Below are 19,515 nucleotides of genomic sequence, written 5' to 3'. Positions count from 1 at the left end.
AAACAGAACTTTGATGGAGCCCAATAGCTTGGGCATTAAACATCACCATGTTCTGAGTTGGCTTCTCTAGAAAAGACATGGAGACTCTGCAAAACTGTGCTTTCACATTCTACTGCAAAGAGACAGCCCATTGTTGATGGTGCTGAAAGACATCAAGAAGTCTGGTAGAACCAAAAGCAGGCATTCCCCCTGTTCACTTCTTGACATAGATCATGAGCAAAGTCATCTCCATCTCATAACCAGGCTTGAAAATTGACTGAAATAGATCTAGATAATCTAGTTCATTCCGGAATCCTAGAAAATGGGAAGCCACCACATGTTCCACTCCCTTGCCCAGGAAGGGAACACTGGAGATTGGCTGATAATTACTGTATCTGGTAAGGTAGGATTCAAGGACAGCTTTTTAACAGCGTCCTGCTTTAGGAATGGTGGAATCTGGGAGACATTCACCACTCCCCCTGCCCTACCTGGGCCATGCTTCCTTCTGGTTTGTTTTATGAGCCAGGAGGGAACAGAAAGGACAATGTGGGTTTGCTATCAAAACAGGACAATAAGTTAGCTGTTGCAGACAAGGTTTTCTAATGCATTTTAAAGTAGGAATGTATTTTACACAGTGCACAGTAATGTTGTGAATGCTATGAGTAAGGTCACACAGTTCATTCAGATTAACAAGCCATCACAGAAAAGGTCTGGATAAGCAAAGCTGAGACTATAAGCAAAAACTAAAAGAACAAATCTGACATAACGCCTGTTGTTGCCTTGGGAGTCATAGAAGGGCTGCCAGATTATTCCTAACTAGTGCAGCCAGCCAAGGAGAACTATCCCTTGAAGATTTAAAAGAAAAGAAAAAGCTCCAAGCCCAAAATTCATGAAACCCAAAGCATTTTAACCTGAGCAATTCAGAGGTGAAACGTTACTCATCATTCTGCCACATACATTCCTCCCTCATGTAACATTCAGGCAAAGCCTGAAAGGAAAGATAACCCTCATGCTCAGCTCTGAAGGTCAATCGACTCAGACTCTGGCAGGGCAATGTGGGGAATTGCGCAGAGCCAGGAGCCCTCCGCTTCTTCAGCTATAGTAAGAAGAACTGACTGCACTGGGGAGGGGGGGAGAATGCCCTATTGAATTCACTTTCCAAGACAGGGTCAGCAAATATTGCATCTATTGTCAGCTTTATGGAGTCCGTTGCACTTTTCTGTATACAAAAGAAGCAAACGTCCCAAGGGTAGACTACCTGGCTAAATGTCCTATTGAACGAAGCCAGAGAAGACTGCTTTCTGTATCAAGGATCTATTGCACAGTTTAAAATAATAATAATTAGCTGCCATCATTCCAATCACGTTTAAGTCTATCCACAGAGATAACTCACACTGTCTCTCTTCTTGAAATTTTGCTATAGTGAGGATTTTCTTCATTGACTCTTGAAGTAAAGTTTTCTGGGGTATCAGAAAAGGCTAATACAGAGAGACCACCTGTGTTTGGGGATGGGACAATTTTTAACCACCTTTCACTGTGTCTCCTCTCAGTCTTTTTGTCTTCTTACACTTATTACTGATAGAAGTCTTTAAAGTCTTCAATTAAATATATTACACTAATAAGACACTGCCACTATAACGATAAATGTGCTAAAAATATACATTTTTAGCTTTTTTTATGTCACTGCCCATAAACACACACACACACACACTTGAACTTATGAGGACTAGATACTTATTTTTTAAAAATTACAGTGACTATTTCTTGGCATCCGGAGTTATGCCAAAACTCTGACTTGATTTTTAAGGCATTCTAAAGGTCAGCAACAGCTATTTTTCCCTGAAAAACAATCACCGACTTTCTAATTCAGGCAGACTACAATCCCAAAGCACAGTTAAAAATAATTTTTTATTGGAACCAATAGGAACACACTTCCAAGTAAAGTCCTTTGGGAGTAAGATATAGGCCTGCAATTTATGGGCCTTTTTTATTTGTTTGCTTTTTTTGGTCTAACAAGAAGGCATACCAATGTGAGGATAACACAAACATGTTGCACAGTTATTAACTACTGATGCTGTTTATAATTAGCTTCTTATTTGCATCAGGTATTTGTAGCAGCATACAAGAGTCAACAGCTGAACTTTACATTTAGGTATAATTAATAATCTATCGAGTCTACCAATCCTGAAATGGAAAGAAACGTAGACTGAGACTAATGAATGACAATTGTCTACACAGTATTTAGTGTACTCACAGAGAAGTCATATACTTTATGGAATCATATACTACAAATGAATATCCACATGGCTATCACATCTAATGATCATTTGTCAAATATCAGAATGTTGACTGTCATTTTTATTATGTTCTCTCAATCATCATAAATGAATGGCCAAATGCATGCCATCCTGTTGCATATATGAAGAGAATGAATGAAATCTTCGTGTTAACTGAAAATTTTTAAGTACCTCAGAGTTCTGCAGTTGGCTTTGCAGAGCCATACTTTTGAAATAATAAATTGAAAGTAACAGAATTTCATGTTATTTGTTACCTTTGGGTGTAACAAACCCAATTTGTAAATAATATAATTTTTCACAAGGTCATTTTTTCCCACATTAGCAAGTAATGAATACATGACGTGCTTGCTTTGGGTCAGAAAATGATTTCTTGGCCACTTGATGGCATTTCCTCCAAACTGTTAAGTCATTTAAAAAAATCTTTATGCCTTTCTTCCCAAACTGTAACATAACAAGTCACATTAGTAACTATAGAACCCAAAGTTAATGGTGATAACATACTGTACAGGACATTTAATGAGATACACAACAAATTAGTTTTAAAAAGCAACTTCCCAGCTCCCTGAAGAACTAAGGCTACTCCAGATGTTATATTTTCTTATATGCTACATTCATGTAGGAATAACTGTCAGTATTGTATAAACATTTGCTCAGTGTTCCCGTAAGAAGTTGTTACTAGTCAATCAGAATGTGATGACCTGTGTGAATACATCTATATATAATATATAGTATATATGATGTGTGGCATTATCCATTAATGGTTTGCTAATGCTAGGCACTTTTTCCATCACAGTGAGGGATAACTCTGTGGGAAATATGCTCTGAAGGAGCCTTTACAATCAAAAGTAATAAGAACTTGGTATTTCTTGTCATGTCAGTGGAATAACTGATCTACCTCAACTGAAGGGGGGGGGGAATCAATCTGAATCATTAATAGCACTTCAGATGGCAACACACCTTGAGCTTGCTTATAAATCCCAATTTCATTGATGCCAGGTGCAAAATAAAAAAATTTCCCTGCCTTCAAATTAGCAGCCGAACAACAAAATCAAGAATCGCATCCACAGTTACCTAGAATCAAAAATTTGCTGGGTTAAATCACTAAATTCCTAAAGCTATATGTATCATTCGATTTCTAAAGGGCAGTTCCTCAAACTTACATTAGTGTCTCAGCTAATGCCCTTACAGATGGTATATACTGATTTATCTGGAGCCTGCTGTTCTCTGTTCCCTTCCTTGCAACTTGAGGCAGGCTTTTGCACAGAGAAAAAGTTTCTCTTTACAGAATAATGGTCCAAGTAAGTCAATGTTGTCTTCTACCTGTTAGAAGGACATTGGGTTCAAAGAGTACATAAAAGTCTGTACTAGGATTCTGCCGCTTTTATTGTCTGCTTGGCTGGGGTGGGATTATCTACACCTGACTCCAAACAATGGCTTCATCCTGTTCTAGACTCACTAGCATTTAAGGCAGAGGTAGAAGGCCTTTGCCCCTCTGATTGTTTTGTATTATAACACAATCTCTGAGTACAGGTCATGCTGGGTGGGGCGGATGAAAAATGTAGGCCAGAATATCTGGAGGGGCAAAGGTTCTCTTGTTTAAGCCAGCCACACTTTCTTGAATTTGGACATCATAGAGAACTATTCTTTATTTAACAGGGGTAGTAAATGTCTCAAACCTCCTCCTTGCACTTGAGAAAGAAGAGAATACAAAGAAGAAGGCACATGGATCTGATGCTTGAGCAGCCTCAATCAGAAAGCAGAAACTACAGTTTCCTCTTATGAACTGGGCTAAAGAGCTACACACTCTTTAATTTAAGGAGACAAAGGGGGTGTCACTTTGCTCCCATTTCAGCCTCTCTGTAAAGGTAAAGGTTCCCCTTGACAATTTTTGTCCAGTCGTGTTCGACTCTAGGGGGCGGTGCTCATCCCCGTTTCCAAGCCGTAGAGCCAGCGTTTGTCCGAAGACAATCTTCCGTGGTCACATGGCCAGTGCGACTTAGACACGGAACGCTGTTACCTTCCCACTGAGGTGGTCCCTATTTATCTACTTGCATTTGCATGCTTTCCAACTGCTAGGTTGGCAGGAGCTGGGACAAGCGACGGGCGCTCACTCCGTCGCATGGATTTGATCTTACGACTGCTTGGTCTTCTGACCCTGCAGCACAGGCTTCTGCGGTTTAGCCCGCAGTGCCACCACGTCCCCGTTCAGCCTCTCTGTCTGACTGTCAATTTGAAGCACTGCTTACTACCTAACTGTTTCAACTGGAGAACCAAGGAATTTAATCTGAGATCCTCTATATTGGGGTGAGCAACATGTGACCCATAGATACAGTCCCTCCCCCCCAAAAAAAACCTGTGCCACAAAATTTTGGAATACAGCCACACCACCTGTTCTGTCAAACATCACTGCAAATTCCTTTCTAATTTATGCAGAAAATGCTCATTTTAAGTCATGCTTTGTGACTAATATTCCCTAGTAAACCACAAGTACTACTTTATAACAAACATTTTCTGCTTGATTTAAAGGGTTTATCCAAGTGTCCCACTAAATATCTGTGGTGTGGGAAGGATACAGCCCAAAGTATATTCTAGGGCCTATATATTGAAAGATATACTGAAAATGCCTGCTGTTATTCTACAAATAAAAAGTGTGCTCTCCTAGTGAAGTATGGCACCTCCCCTGGTGGTCATCTGATCTTCAACAAGCATATTTTGCAAGGACTCTTTAGTTGCAATGTCATCATGGTACTGTAACTTCCAGAGAATAGTGGTTCAGCAAAGCCAGGGCTCACAGGCCCAAAACCTCAGGACTTTCTGCATAGCAGAAAGTGTACCCCATCATTTGCTTCTCTGATATCTCTGAGCTTAGCTTAGCTTCTCTCCTCATAATAGCTGGGATCGAAATGGATTGTTTCAAGCTATCTTTGTTGTAATGCAATATATCTGGGTGTGGTTTTAATTTGAATGGGCATTAAGAGCCCTTAACTTTTCAAAAAGATAGTTGATATATACCTATCCAGCTGCCTGCATTTCTGGATTCTCCTTATGGGGCAAGGTGCCTATGGGGATTGCCATGATGAACATCTGCACTTCCAAATTTACCACTACATCACGGCTAAAGAACTAAATATGACTTTACCATGATACTACTTACAGACAGCCCTTAGGAAGGCCTGGTAGAGGAATGGCGCACCACATAATGTTTTTTCACAGCTTCCTAGCCAAAAGGGATGCCATTTTCACATACTTTAAGTATATCATTCTATTAAGGCACTCTAATTGCTGCCTTTTATTTTAGCTTTAATATAGCCCAATATATTTTTCAATAAACGCATTGATTGTGAGTCATCCCAACTGAATAGCTGGCTGATATTCATTTATGTGCTTCTAACTGGCTACCTATAAAGTGGTTCACAAACTGAGCAGTACTGCAGGAGGACTTTTAAATTCAATTGCTCTGAATGGCAGAGTGATTGCTCCTAAAAACACCAGAGAGGAGGCGGTTCCTTGCGACCAACCGTTTGTGTGAAACAGTTTCCTGTGTAATTCTGGTAACTTCAGCAATGCCAGGATGAACTCTTCATGCATTCATATGTTAATTCACTGCCAGTTCTCCATGTTGGAATGTGGTCCCTCTTCAAGTCCTTAAAAAGTTTTTAATTCATGAATTTATAGTCCTCAATTTGAGTCCCTTTTTTTAAAACAGTCCAGGAGTCTGTATGAAATTGGCTCCTTATTCACCCTTCAGCCAGAGAAGAAAATTCTCCTGTGGCTTTGCATGACTCTAGAGTATAAAATGAAGAGCTTTGGGACAGCTTAAAGTGGATGTTCCACTTCATTCTTCAAAACCTTCAAGTGTCTCAAGCAGACAGTGTCAGGCAACATGAACACTAAATGACAACATTACCCATTTTGCAATGTCCACATAGCCAGAGGCGGCTTGAGCTGTAACCCAACATCATGCATACAGATTGAATTACCTGGTAGAGGACGTGCTTGGTAAAGATCTCCTCATAGCTCCTGGACTCATGCTGTAGTATGAAGAACTTTCCAAATCTGAGAGTGAGAAATTAGGGCCTGTTCCTGCAGCTATCGGTGCTGGGGGGGTGGGGGGACAAGAAGAAGAGGAAGTCAGTAAGTCATGTGGAAAAGGAATAATTACATTTCAAATATTCAGTTTCACCTTAATGACTTTACCCAGCACGCAGATAGAAAGGTATAAGTTAATTGGTGCTGTAATCAGCAAGATTAAAAGATAATTATGCAACTTTATGATTAAGGTCTTCTTTGAAGGACTTTTCCTGGTGGCGAAGTCTTAGTTTGTACCAATATATTTCAATTCTTCTTTTTAAGAAACCACAGGATTATTGTTTTCTTCTCTGATTGTTGTCCTGTGATGAGCTTTACTGGAAAATGTAACCATCTTCTCTCAACCAGTTCACACAGTTTGCTGCACCTAACTAGGCCTTTCTTTACCATATTTTTGTTCAGTGCTGTAACCATATTTAATTAACTGGTTTTTCACACAGGTTTTTCAAACTGTTCTGTGGTATAAAAGACAGAAGGTCACAAATCTTCTGTGAATATATATACAGTGGGGTCTTGACTTGAGAACTTAATCCGTATTGGAAGGCGGTTCTCAAGTCAAAAAGTTCTCAAGTCAAATCTGCATTTCCCATAGGAATGCATTGAAAACCATTTGATCCGTATCTGCTCTTTTCCGTCCATAGAAACTAATGGGAAGCTGCTATTCTGCCTTCGACCACTAGAGGGGGATATTTTGTTTCTTTTTTTCTTAGGTCAAGAAAGGTTCAGGGAAGGCAGGGAAAATACAGTCCAGGCAGTACCAGGCAGTCCGAAGACTGTCTCCCAATCCACTCTCTAAACGCTGGGAGGAGTGAGGAAGCAGACAGGCACCCTTTTCACTGGCCAACAGTTAACTGAAAGTTCACATTTTGCACTTTCCCTGCCTCCCATGTGGTTTTTTTTCCAGTTCTTAACTCAAATCTAAGTATGTAAGTCAAGTCAATATTTTCCTATGAGAGCGGTTCTTAAGTCAAAATGTTCTTAACTCAAGCCGTTCTTAAGTCAAGACCCCACTGTATTATTCACAGAAGATTTATATAGGGTATCAGGTATGATAGGCCACTGGGTTCAAGGATTCCCACTCTAACCACAAAATGGCACCACCCTATTTATCCCAGGGAAGGTGACCCCAGAAGACTAAAATGTGGCAATGGCTACGGAACCTGCCCAGTCCTGATACCTCCCAACACTTTAGTCTGACCTAATTAAGCAGTGCTTTCAGGGAGTTTTAAAAAATTCACAAGGTTTTATACTTAAAAGTCTCCCACCAGCCCTGCAAGGTAGAAATCCCACCACACCCTCAAAAACACAAGCTCCCAATAAGTGGTCCATGCAAGAACTGGTTTTAAGTACTATAAACCCTCTTAGCAACAAATCCAGACAACTGGATGGAGAGGTTTTTAAATTTTATTAAAGACAATGGACAAAAAAGGCAAAAGTTTCAAAAGGTTTCAAAAAGGCACCAAGGGTCTCTGCTACAAACAATAAGAGTCTAAGGGAGGAGCACACACAACAGAAAATATGAAAACTAGCTAAGCTACCCTTTAATTACACTCTAGAGTAGCATCAGCAGTCTTAGAACAATGGTTTCCAACCTTGGGGCCAAGATGTTCTTGGACTAAAACTCCCAGAAGTATTCATTACTAGCTATTTTGGCCAGGATTTCTGGGAGTTGTAGTCCAAGAACATCTGGGGATCCAAAGTTGGGCACCACTGTTTTAGAGTATGCACAGTGCAACCCTCTCAGCACGGCATAACAGGACAACAACTGAGTGTATTGTCTCCTAAGAGATAACTAAAGTAACTACTGAATTCTTCTTGCACTTCTGGACCTTTCAAGACAATTTGTCAATCAGGCTTTGGATTCCTTTGAATGTTCACAAAGACAAGAGCAGTTTCTCCCCCCCCCCCTTTACACAGAACTGAAGTCATTTTCCAATTAGCACAGGGAACAAGCCAACCTGGCCCTAAAGTCTTCACTCAAAAGATAAACAACAGGTAGTACTTCCATTCCTCTGAGGGTAAAGTCTGTCCCCAGCTTTCTGTCAGCAGGATGTTCCCAGGTACTAAGAAAAGCCTGAATTTTCCAGAAAAGTCTCCAACCCATGTTTCACCAATTTCTCAGTATCTTCACATCACGCACATCAGAAGTCACTAAAGATTTTTCCAGACAAATATTTTTATCCAATAAATGTACAGCTGTTGCAGGAGAAACAAAGGCCTCATCGCACATGTTGTTAAAAATGTCTTTTTGATGGACTCTAGATAAAAGCTAAAGGTAGTTGGACTAGACCTACTGAGTGATTAATGGCATCCAGCCTTCATTCACTTTAATTGATTGATGTGTTGGATCCACTTTTAATATGAGTATCTGGATTTAACCCTGATCTGTGGATTTAAAAACAAACTTGTAGTGATCTCAGAAGCAGTCAGTTCAGGAATGTGTTCATAGAATCACTGAACTGTAGAGCTGGAAGGGAACCCATGAAAAATCGAGTCCCTCCCTTTGTCAATGCAGAAAATCCACACCTTCAAGCATCCCTGACATTTAGCCATCCTTGTTGTTATGCGCCATCAAGTCAGACCCTCATATGGTTTTCAAGGTAAGTGAGATGTTTAAAGAGTGGTTTTACCAGTTTTGCTCCCCTAGTGAGTTTTGCTCCCCTAGTGAATTTCCATGGCTGAGCGAGTATTCCAACCATGTTTACTAGAGTCCTAGATAGTCACCACTATACCACTCTGGGTATCCATCCTACCTTTGCTTAGAAATCTCCAGTGAAAGAGACTACATCACCCTCTGAGGCAGTCAATTCCATTTCTGAATGGCTCTTTCTGTTTGGAAATAACAATAATCTTAGAACTGCAGAGCTGGAAAGGACCCTATGGATCACTGAGTCAAGGAGGCACAGTGGGGAATCTGGCTAGGGAGCCCGCTACCTAAACCACTGAGCCATCCAGTTCTTCCTAATATTTAGTCAAAATCTCCTTCATTTTAACTTGTACTCATTACTTTTGACCCTATCCTCTTGAGCTGCCAAAAAAAAAAAAAAAAGCCTACTCCATCTTCCATATGGCAGCTATTTAAATACTGAAAGATGGCTGTCATATCACCTCTTAGCCTTCTCTCATCTGGGTTAAACATTCCAAATTCCCTCAGTCTTGTTTCATATGGCTTTATGGCTTGGTTTCCAAATCTCTCTCCATATTTGTTACCCTCCTTTAGACATGTTCCAGTTTCTCAATATCCCTCTTAAACTGTGGTGGCAGAACTGGATACATTACTCTAGGTGATGTTTGACCAAACAGAACAGAGTGGTACTATTACTTCCCTTGATTTTGACATCCTAGTATAGCACTTTTTCTTTCTTTCTTTCTTTCTTTCTTTCTTTCTTTCTTTCTTTCTTTCTTTCTTTCTTTCTTTCTTTCTTTCTTTCTTTCTTTCTTTCTTTCTTTCTTTCTTTCTTTCTTTCTTTCTTTCTTTCTTTCTTTCTTTCTTTCTTTCTTTCTTGCTGCATCACACTGTTGGCTCATGTTCAGCTTCTGAACCATTAGGACCCCTAGATCCTTTTTGCATGGACTACTTTTAAGCTGTACGTCCATCCTGTATCTGTAAATCTGATTTTTTTTTTTCCTCCCTAAATTCGTCACATTTCCCCATGCTGTTAACTCATTTTGTTTGTTTTAGCGCAGTTCTCTAACCTGTTAGGCTATTTTGTATCCTGATCTATCTTCTGATGTATTAGAAACACCTCCAAGGAGGAAAGGGGTTTGATTGCCCCTAAGCTGTCCCCCAATTTAAATAGCTTGGATAGCCTTGGGGGCAGGCTGCCTAGGATGAAAGTAAAGGTAAACTAGTCCCCTGGTTTACTGGGGAGCTGCTGGTAGTGAATTGAATGGGATGGAGACTGGAACGACCATGGCAGAAAACCTGGAGTGAATTCGACTGAACATGGACTAGAGTCCATTGGAAGGCCTATTCTGCGGCAGTGAGGAATTCATTCTTCACTGCCAACACTGCGTCTGCACAGAGTCACCCAGCAGAGCTCTCCCAAGTGGTCAAGGGCCTCACATCATGGCCCACAGGAAGGTAGTGTTGAGACCATACTGTAGCTTGCTTTGAAAAAATTGCGCAGTACTTTGCAGGCAAAATCACTTGGATCTGCTCTGACTTGGGTGCTGTAGTTAATAAAGGTCCTACTTGTGCTGTGTTGATCGATAAGTTTCACTTATTGCAGCCTGATGATGTGGACTCTTTGCAGCAGGGTAGCATCCCAGCATGCCTAAAGGAAGTACAGTAGTAACAGTTATTGGGGAAAAAAACACCTTCGACCCCACATTACTGGGTAATTATCAGCCAATCTCTGATATCCCATTCTTGGGCAAGGTGATGGAGTGGGTTGTGGCTTCTCAGCTCCTGGATTAGATGGGTTATCTAGATCCATTTCAATCTGGCTTCAGTCCTGGTTATGGAATGGAGACTGTTTTGGTCACCTTAGTGAACTTACCTATACCAGAAACTGGACAAGGGCAGTATGTCCCCATCCAAGAGATGAGAAGTCACTGGTGAGCCTTTGGGTGTGGCCTGTTAACCAGTTTCACATACACCTAACTGTAGCATCATCCAACTAAATAAACATAACAAGAGACTTTGTCAAAACATTTGCTGAAATCAAGACACAATACACAGCATGTAGCGTGTACATGCCCTTGATTTACCAAGCTTGTGACTCTTACTAAGTAAGATTAGTCTGGCATGTTGAGTCTTAGAAATAATAGTGTCATTTTCTAAGTACTCATAGACTGACTGTTTAATGACCTGTTCTGGATCCTCTTGACATATTGATGTCAAGGTAATTGGTAGCTGCCTGGATCTTCTCTTTCCTTCTTTTTGTTCATCTTCCGTCTTCAGGGACCTCACCTCGAAGATATCTCTAAGATTACCAACAGAAGCTCAGGCTACAGGCACACTGGCAATAAGAACCGCATTTCAGGCACTGGTCTTTCCTGTTGCTGATTATTAGTGATCCTCTTCAATAATGAAGTAATCCACTGAAAGTGAAACTATCCGCACACAAAGTATACCGCATGATGTACCACTGAACTGCTTAAGGGGAGACTCCTAAAATGCAACCCTCAGCTGAGAAGCCACTATATACTAAGTGGTTAAGAAACTGCGGCTGAAGTACAAGAATAATGGATAATACTGTAACAATCCCAGACCTACTGGGATATGTCACACAGTTACACTAAGCTGCCACCAACCATTCCCTGTAAGAAGTCACACAGACCAGGGATGGATTTTTAAACAATAAAAAGAATAAGGTTTATTTAAATACACACAGGGAAAAATAAACAATCAGGTGAATAAGATAAAGTAACGTGGCTTATTCTCACTCATACAAGCATACAGTTTGGTTCACACAGAACCCTTAACTTGAAGCACAGACCCTGAACCTATCAGTTCTGGCTAACCAACAGACACCTGAACCTATCAGGTTGGTACTCTGACACACAGTAGTACCCTGTCTGACACACAGACTCCCACAACAGCTTCTTCTTCCCAGCTGCTGCTTCGTCACAACCCAGTGTCTCTCAGCATCTCCCTCTCACCACACAGGCATCACATTTATATACAGTACAGCCCCTCCTCTTGATGTCCCGCCTTCCACTCCCCATAGGATGGAACTTTCCCTCCAAACCCATGATAGACAGGTAACATCAGTGCTGTATGTAACACCTCCCCTCTTTATAAGTTGTTTTGTAGGGGGAAAGCTAACGTGCTTTTCACCAAAAAACAACCTTGATAAAACACACAACAACATTTATACATACCATATTATACTTACTTATACTTACATTCTAAGTTAACCATAGCAATTAGGCATTTAAACATTTACCATATACATTACATCAATTTACCTTTATTCATACAAACCAAATTCAAAACCAGGTACATTTTACTTTTTGTCATCATTATATACACATAGTCCATGTTCTTTCGCCGTCTTCATTCTTCAGGTCTTCTTGATAAGGCGTCAGCAACACAGTTCACTGACCCTCTGACCACCTTCACTTCAAAGTCATAGTCCTGTAGGTTTAAAGCCCACCTCATAAGTTTGCTATTGTGGGTTTTCATTGTCTTTAACCATTGCAATGGTGAATGGTCAGTACACAGAACAAAATGTCTTCCCCAGATGTAAGGCTTGGCCTCCTGGATCGCGTAGACTATGGCCAAACACTCCTTCTCCACGGTTGCCAAATGTCTCTCACCTTTTTGAAGTTTCCTACTCAGGTAGGACACTGGATGCTGGTCACCATTCTCATCCTCCTGGCACAGAACTGCTCCTACCCCGCTGTTAGACGCATCGGTGTAGATGATGAACTCCCGGTCGAAGTCTGGAGCACGCAGGACAGGATAGTTGATTAACGCCTCCTTCAACCTCTGGAACGCCGCCTCACAGTCGCTGGTCCACGGGATGCGGTCATCAGCCTTCTTCCTCGTCAGATCGGTCAGCGGAGCCGCAATCTCGCTAAACCTCGGGATGAACTTTCTGTAGTAGCCCACCAACCCAAGAAATGATTTGACCTTTTTCTTGGTATTGGGTCTAGGCCAATCACGAACAGCTTCTATTTTGGCCTCCAGGGGTTTTATCATTCCTCCCCCTACCATGTGACCCAAGTATTTTATTTCTGGGCTACCCAGCTGACACTTGCTGGCCTTTACTGTTAGCCCTGCTGCACTTAACCTCTGCAGCACTAACTCCAGGTGTATCAGGTGATCTTCCCAGGTATTACTGAAGATCCCTATGTCGTCAATGTAGGCCACTGTAAAGTCACTGAGCCCTGCCAAGGTCTGGTCCATCAGCCTTTGGAATGTGGCTGGTGCATTTCTGAGACCAAAGCTCAGGACTCGAAACTCATAGAGACCAAAAGGGCTGCAAAAGGCAGTCTTTTCTTGATCCCTGGGATCAATTCTTAATTGCCAATATCCCTTTACCAGGTCCAATGATGAGATGAACCGACAACCCCCTATGGTTTCAATCAGGTTGTCTAGCCTGGGCATTGGGTAGGCATCAGGAGTGGTTACACGGTTTAATTTCCTGTAATCGACACAAAACCTAATGCTCCCATCAGGCTTGTCCACAAGGACTATCGGAGAGGACCAAGGACTAGAAGAGGGGACGATTATGTTCTCCCTCAGCATTTCGTCCAACTCCTTCCGCACCTTGTCCCTATAGGGTCCCGTTACTCGGTATGGGGATACTGCCTGCGGGGGTGCATCCCCTGTGTGGATCCGATGCATCACTCCCTTCACTATCCCCGGCTTGTTGGAAAACACCTGTTGATATTTACTAAGCAGCATTTTTAGTTCTTGCTGCTGGTCTTGGGTGAGTGCAGGACTGATCTTTACCTCCTCTGGGTTGTATTTTACTTCCCCTCTACCCTCCCAGAAGGGTAATTCAGCTTCCTCACTCTCAGCTGCTTTTATCGCGAATAAAACCCTCTGTTCCCCTCTGTAGTAGGGTTTTAGGGCATTCACATGAACCACCCTCCTTGCTTGGTTCTCCTCCTGCTCTATTAGGTAGTTCAGGTCTGACATCTTGGAAATGACCCTATATGGTCCTGCCCATTTGAGCTGCAGTTTATTCTCTCTGCAGGGCCTAAGCCAAAGCACTTCCTCCCCTGGGTCAAAGTGCCTCTCTCTAGCTTTGTGGTCATACCATGTTTTCTGTCTGATCTTCTGAGCTTGCAGGTTTTCTGCTGCCAGCTCTAGATTTTTCTTTAGGTCATTCATCAAGGTGTCTATGTATGTCACAACGTCTTGTGGGTCATCCTGGGTGATCTGCTCCCAATTTTGTTTGATCAAATCAAGGGGCCCTTTCACCCTTCTCCCAAATAAAAGTTCAAATGGACTGAACCCAGTACTGGCTTGTGGCACTGATCGATAAGCAAACAAAAGGGATTGCAGCTTCTTGTCCCAATTGTTTGGATTCTCTGCCAAGTAAGCCCTAATCATGCGCATTAGAGTCCCATTGAACTTCTCAGTTAACCCATTACTTTCCGGATGATAAGCAGTGGTTTCCTTGTGCTTAATTCCACAGATTTGCCATAAGCGTTTCATGAGCTTTGATGTGAACGATGCGCCCAAATCTGTGATTATCTCTGAGGCAAATCCCATCCTGGACATATACCCCACCAAAGCATCGGCCACTGTGTTAGTTTCAATGTTAGTCAAGGGTATGGCTTCAGGATACCTTGTGGCATGGTCCACAATTGTTAGAATGAACCTGTTCCCCCTCTTTGTGGCCTTGGGCAAAGGTCCCACAATATCCACCCCTATGCATTTGAACGGAGTGTCAATCACAGGCAAAGGGCACAACTTTGCTTTGGTCTGTCGCGGTTATTCCCCTGCCTTTGACACACATCACATTGTTTACAGAACTCCCTGATCTGCTTCCCTATGTCAGGCCAGTAGAAATTCTGTGTGATTCTCTGCTGTGTTTTGTTCACCCCTAAGTGTGCAGCAAACATGTCAGAGTGACCCCTTTGTAAGATCATGGGGCGATACTTTTCAGGTACCACCAGCTGACTTCTGATCCCATCTCCCCCTTTTGAGATATTCCTCAGGGTTTCTCTATATAAAATCCCCTTTTTCTCCAGAAATCTCACTGGGGTTTCAGGTGTTAGCTGGGCGTCAGTCACCTGTTCAAAACACTTTTGGAGAGTGGCGTCTGCCTTTTGCTCCTGTCCAAATCTGCTGTCTGTGGTTAAGGTTTCCACCACAGCTTCTGAACTCCCCTCTGCCTCCGTCTCTGGCTCATCATTACCCCCCTGAACTGTCCCTGTGGTGGCTTGTGAGCGTGTAATCACTAGCACCCGTTTCACATGTTCAGCCAGGTCATTTCCCACGAGCACGGCTGCTGGCAGAGTCGATGAAATCGCTAGCCGCCAATCTCCCCTCCAGCCTTGAAAGTTGACAGGTACCTCTGCTACTGGCAGAGAGATTACCTGCCCCTCAATCCCTGCCACCTTCATGCTCTCATTTGGGATTATAAACTCCCTAGGAATAATATCTGGATGGCACAGGGTTACCTGGGAACAAGTGTCCCGCAGCCCCCTATACTGGCGGTCAAGTATTCCTACGTCCACCCCTGCTGTCTCAAACAACTGAGAATCTGTTTTCACCAGCAAGCAGCGCTTTACCTCCACAAGAGGACCATTTTCCTCAGCCTGATCAGCAGAGGTAGCTGTTCCAGACTGAGTAGTCATGGCAACCGGCTCCCTCAGTGACACTGAGCCTTGCTCTTTCTGGACACAGAACACAGCTTTTGGCTTGGTTCCACTAGAATTCTGAGGCACCATTCCTTTTAGCTGCTTTAATTTCTCACACTCTGAGATTAGATGACCCTTTCCCTGACAGAAATAGCATTTTCTGGTGTATTTTGATTCTCTCTCATCTTGTTTTGGTTTTCCCTCCAAAATCTGAGGTCTTAGTTTCATGTCTGAGGGCTTCCCTTCACCATGGGCCCCTCCCCCTTGCTGGCTTTTCCCTGGTCCCTGAGAGTACTTGCTGTAGGTTTCTTTGGGTTTACCTACAGATTTCCCCTCACCCAAGGGCTTTCTTATTTGGGAAATAAAATCTGCGATCTCTGCGGCTGCTGCCACAGACCTCGGTTTCCTTTCCCTCACCTGGAATTTCAATTCCCCATGCAGGACTGAATAGAACTGTTCCAGTGCTATCAAGTCTTTAAGCTGCTCATAGGTCTCTGTTCCCTCCTGCGATAGCCATTTCTCAAGCAGCCTCACCAATTGGGCCCCCACTTGGGTAAAAGTCTGTTCTGGCTTTTTGGTGAGGGACCTGAATCTTTGTCTCAGCTGCTCCGCATTTATCCCATGTCTGGCAAACACCAGTTTTTTAAACTCTGCAAAATCTTTCATCAGTTCCTCAGGCATCTCGGCATAGACCTCAGCCAGGCTACCACTGATTAAAGATCGCATGATGGTCATCTTCTCAGTTTCCCTCACTGAGAAGTCCACAAACGCTCTTTCCACTAGGGAAAAGAACACCTCAGGACAATCTCCCTTGTGGTACACAGGGAATTTCTTCAGGTCAGCCTTAGACAATTGGCCTCCCTCAGAATCCCTATTATTATTATTGTTCTGGTTCATCAGTTCCAGTTTTCTTAATTCAAACGCCATTTTCTCTCTCTGCAATTCCAATTCAATTCTCTGTCTCTCTAATCTTTCTTCCTTTTCCATTCTCTCTCTCTCTAATCTTTCCTCCATTTCCCTCACCCTCAGTTCATGCTGTTGGGCTATGAGTATTTTTCTGAGTTCTGGGTCCTGCTCTCCTGTGCTGTCACCTTGCACTGAGCCAAATTCATCCTCAGGACCTTGGTCAATCTGGGGGTCTTTCACTTCACTCATTTCTGCCATCTGGCTTCGAGTCAAGGGCATAATCCCCCCTCAGAACAGGCTGCTTTAAAAAGTCAAGCCTCAAAATAAAACGACCACTTTTTTCCTTCTTGCCTCAGAACCAGCTCTCCCTAGAGATTGCTGCTGTTCTTCAGCACTAACTTGCAACAGTATCGAGTCAGAGCCTACCCCCCTCTGCTGGGCCTCTCAGCTGGCAAGCTAGCTCACTGTTACTACACAGTTTTGCCTCAGCTTTTTCCCGCCAAAACTAGGCTGCCTCAGAGCACCTTAATCTAAGTCTCCCCAGTTGGCACGTTCTTCTACTAGCGCACCTCCCCGTGAGGTACACCTAGAAGATTACCTACGCGCCTCAGACTGTCCCTGACTAGACCCCCCTTGCTCTGGGCACACTTGCCAAGGCTTTGCTGGACCGCTGGACAACTGGACCAGTCGTATCCCACACGCTGGACACCAATCAATGTAACAATCCCAGACCTACTGGGATATGTCACACAGTTACACTAAGCTGCCACCAACCATTCCCTGTAAGAAGTCACACAGACCAGGGATGGATTTTTAAACAATAAAAAGAATAAGGTTTATTTAAATACACACAGGGAAAAATAAACAATCAGGTGAATAAGATAAAGTAACGTGGCTTATTCTCACTCATACAAGCATACAGTTTGGTTCACACAGAACCCTTAACTTGAAGCACAGACCCTGAACCTATCAGTTCTGGCTAACCAACAGACACCTGAACCTATCAGGTTGGTACTCTGACACACAGTAGTACCCTGTCTGACACACAGACTCCCACAACAGCTTCTTCTTCCCAGCTGCTGCTTCGTCACAACCCAGTGTCTCTCAGCATCTCCCTCTCACCACACAGGCATCACATTTATATACAGTACAGCCCCTCCTCTTGATGTCCCGCCTTCCACTCCCCATAGGATGGAACTTTCCCTCCAAACCCATGATAGACAGGTAACATCAGTGCTGTATGTAACAAATACAACAAACAAAATCCTCAAGCATCTCTCTCTATACAGCTGTCTATGTAATATATAGTGCAGTAATATCTGAGCAGTGGTTTAAGGACAACTAGCGAATTGATAGCAATGCATTTTTAAAAGCACAGGATGGAGCACATTGATATTAAAATGGGAGCCAGTCTGTAATGATCTTTAGAAGGAATTAACTTGGGAAATAATTTACAAGAACACTCTAAACTCATTTGCCGTCTTCCTTTGACTACCGTATGCTTCCTGTGCAATGGCTGAATGAAACTTAAAAAAAAAAAAAACACTGTAAAATTAACTCATTTTATCAATTTGTGCTGTCTGCTAGAGTTTCCTGACAGCAGAGACAAGGGGCTGTAAAACTGATGAATTTGCATGGAAAAAGAAACCAGTGTAAGTAATTTGTGCAAAAGGTAACACAGACATTGACCGCTATAATTCAGACACCCTGCAGATAGCAAACTGCTGCAGTGTGAGAAGTTATGGGTTAGAAAAATGACCACGCTGCAGTCAGTTTGACTTGAACGGAAATCAATCATAAAGGTACACTCTGCCGCATCTACGCTACAGTTTCAGCAACTTGTTGGACAAACATATTTGTGCTTAAAAAGCTTTGGCTTGATAAATTTTCATTCTTGCAGAAGATCTATGAAAGTCCTAGCCTGAAAAGTTAACACCGTATTTCCTATGTAGAAACATTTACAATTTCACTTTCCAACCACCGTTGTTCTCAAAATTTTTGAAAGACTTTTTTCTTTGTTTTTCTCATCTCCAAGAGAAGCAAGAGCCAAAAATGAATACATCTGTACAGATTCAACTGGTCATCCATCTGTGGGCGTGGTCAGCCTCTGGCGCTACAGAACTTCAGGGTTTAAACATATGAGCGTTTTGTTTACAGTTGCCCTGCAGCCTTGCAGAATCCCTGCAGCCTTGGAAGAAGCAGGTTGAGGGGCATACATCAGGCCTTGGGCACCCTCTCCCTCAGTGGGATCCTCAGTTATCTTCACTAAGGGTCCCCACAGTTCAGGCCCATTAACTTGAGACTTTGCCCGGCTCTGGGAGGGTTTCTACTGTCCTTGATATGGATGCTGGTTTACCATCTATGCTGTAACTCCATCGGAATAAATTACAACGGTAAACTACTGCAAATTGACACGTTAGTGTATTTGCTATTGCACACTGAATCATGCGACTGATACAAAATAGCAAATGCCTTTGTTACTTTTGGCAACTGGCTGCTGAAATTTACACTGATTGCAATTTTGCTGATGGGCACAGCCAACAGGATTCTTGTTAGAATACAGCATTCTTTTAACCGTAAAATTTTGACAAACCTAATTGCCAAATGCTAACCCTGCCCTTTTCTGCCTAACTGATACAAAATATTTGGTTGAATGAATATCAGGGTGGAAGGATAAAAAAGACCAGTGTAGAACCCCATTAAAATCGTATTGGAGGAGTAAGAGGGAAAAAAATTAAAGGTTTTCTAATTCAGGCAAAGTCAGATATATTTGCTAGTATTTATTAAATAGGAGCATTTGAGGAAAGGGTGGAAAAATATTTAATACAGCCTGATTATGCAAGTATATTTGGAAGTTCATCATTCTATACGCAGTATCAATTCCTTTCAGGTAAGTTGGCATGGGATTGCAACTTTTCAGCACCAGCGATTCTTTTTATGGCCAGTTTTGTTCCCTCTTCTGCCCTTGCAATTT

At 42.5% G+C, this 19,515-nt stretch overlaps 1 protein-coding gene across 13 annotated transcripts in view; it reads right to left on the bottom strand.

The window, feature by feature from the left end:
* Window positions 1-19,515, bottom strand: part of NFIA (nuclear factor I A) — a 558,292-nt gene that overhangs the window by 124,884 nt on the left and 413,893 nt on the right. For all 13 annotated transcript variants that reach the window (XM_020789879.3, XM_020789880.3, XM_020789883.3 and 10 more), the window contains one exon: window positions 6,257-6,374. In XM_020789879.3, coding sequence (XP_020645538.1) covers window positions 6,257-6,374 — 118 coding nt within the window. The remainder of the gene's footprint in view (window positions 1-6,256; window positions 6,375-19,515) is intronic.

Source organism: Pogona vitticeps, chromosome 4 (assembly GCF_051106095.1).
Source record: "Pogona vitticeps strain Pit_001003342236 chromosome 4, PviZW2.1, whole genome shotgun sequence".
In the NCBI taxonomy this organism is placed as follows: domain Eukaryota; kingdom Metazoa; phylum Chordata; class Lepidosauria; order Squamata; family Agamidae; genus Pogona; species Pogona vitticeps.
This window is presented reverse-complemented; position numbering and strand designations above follow the sequence as displayed.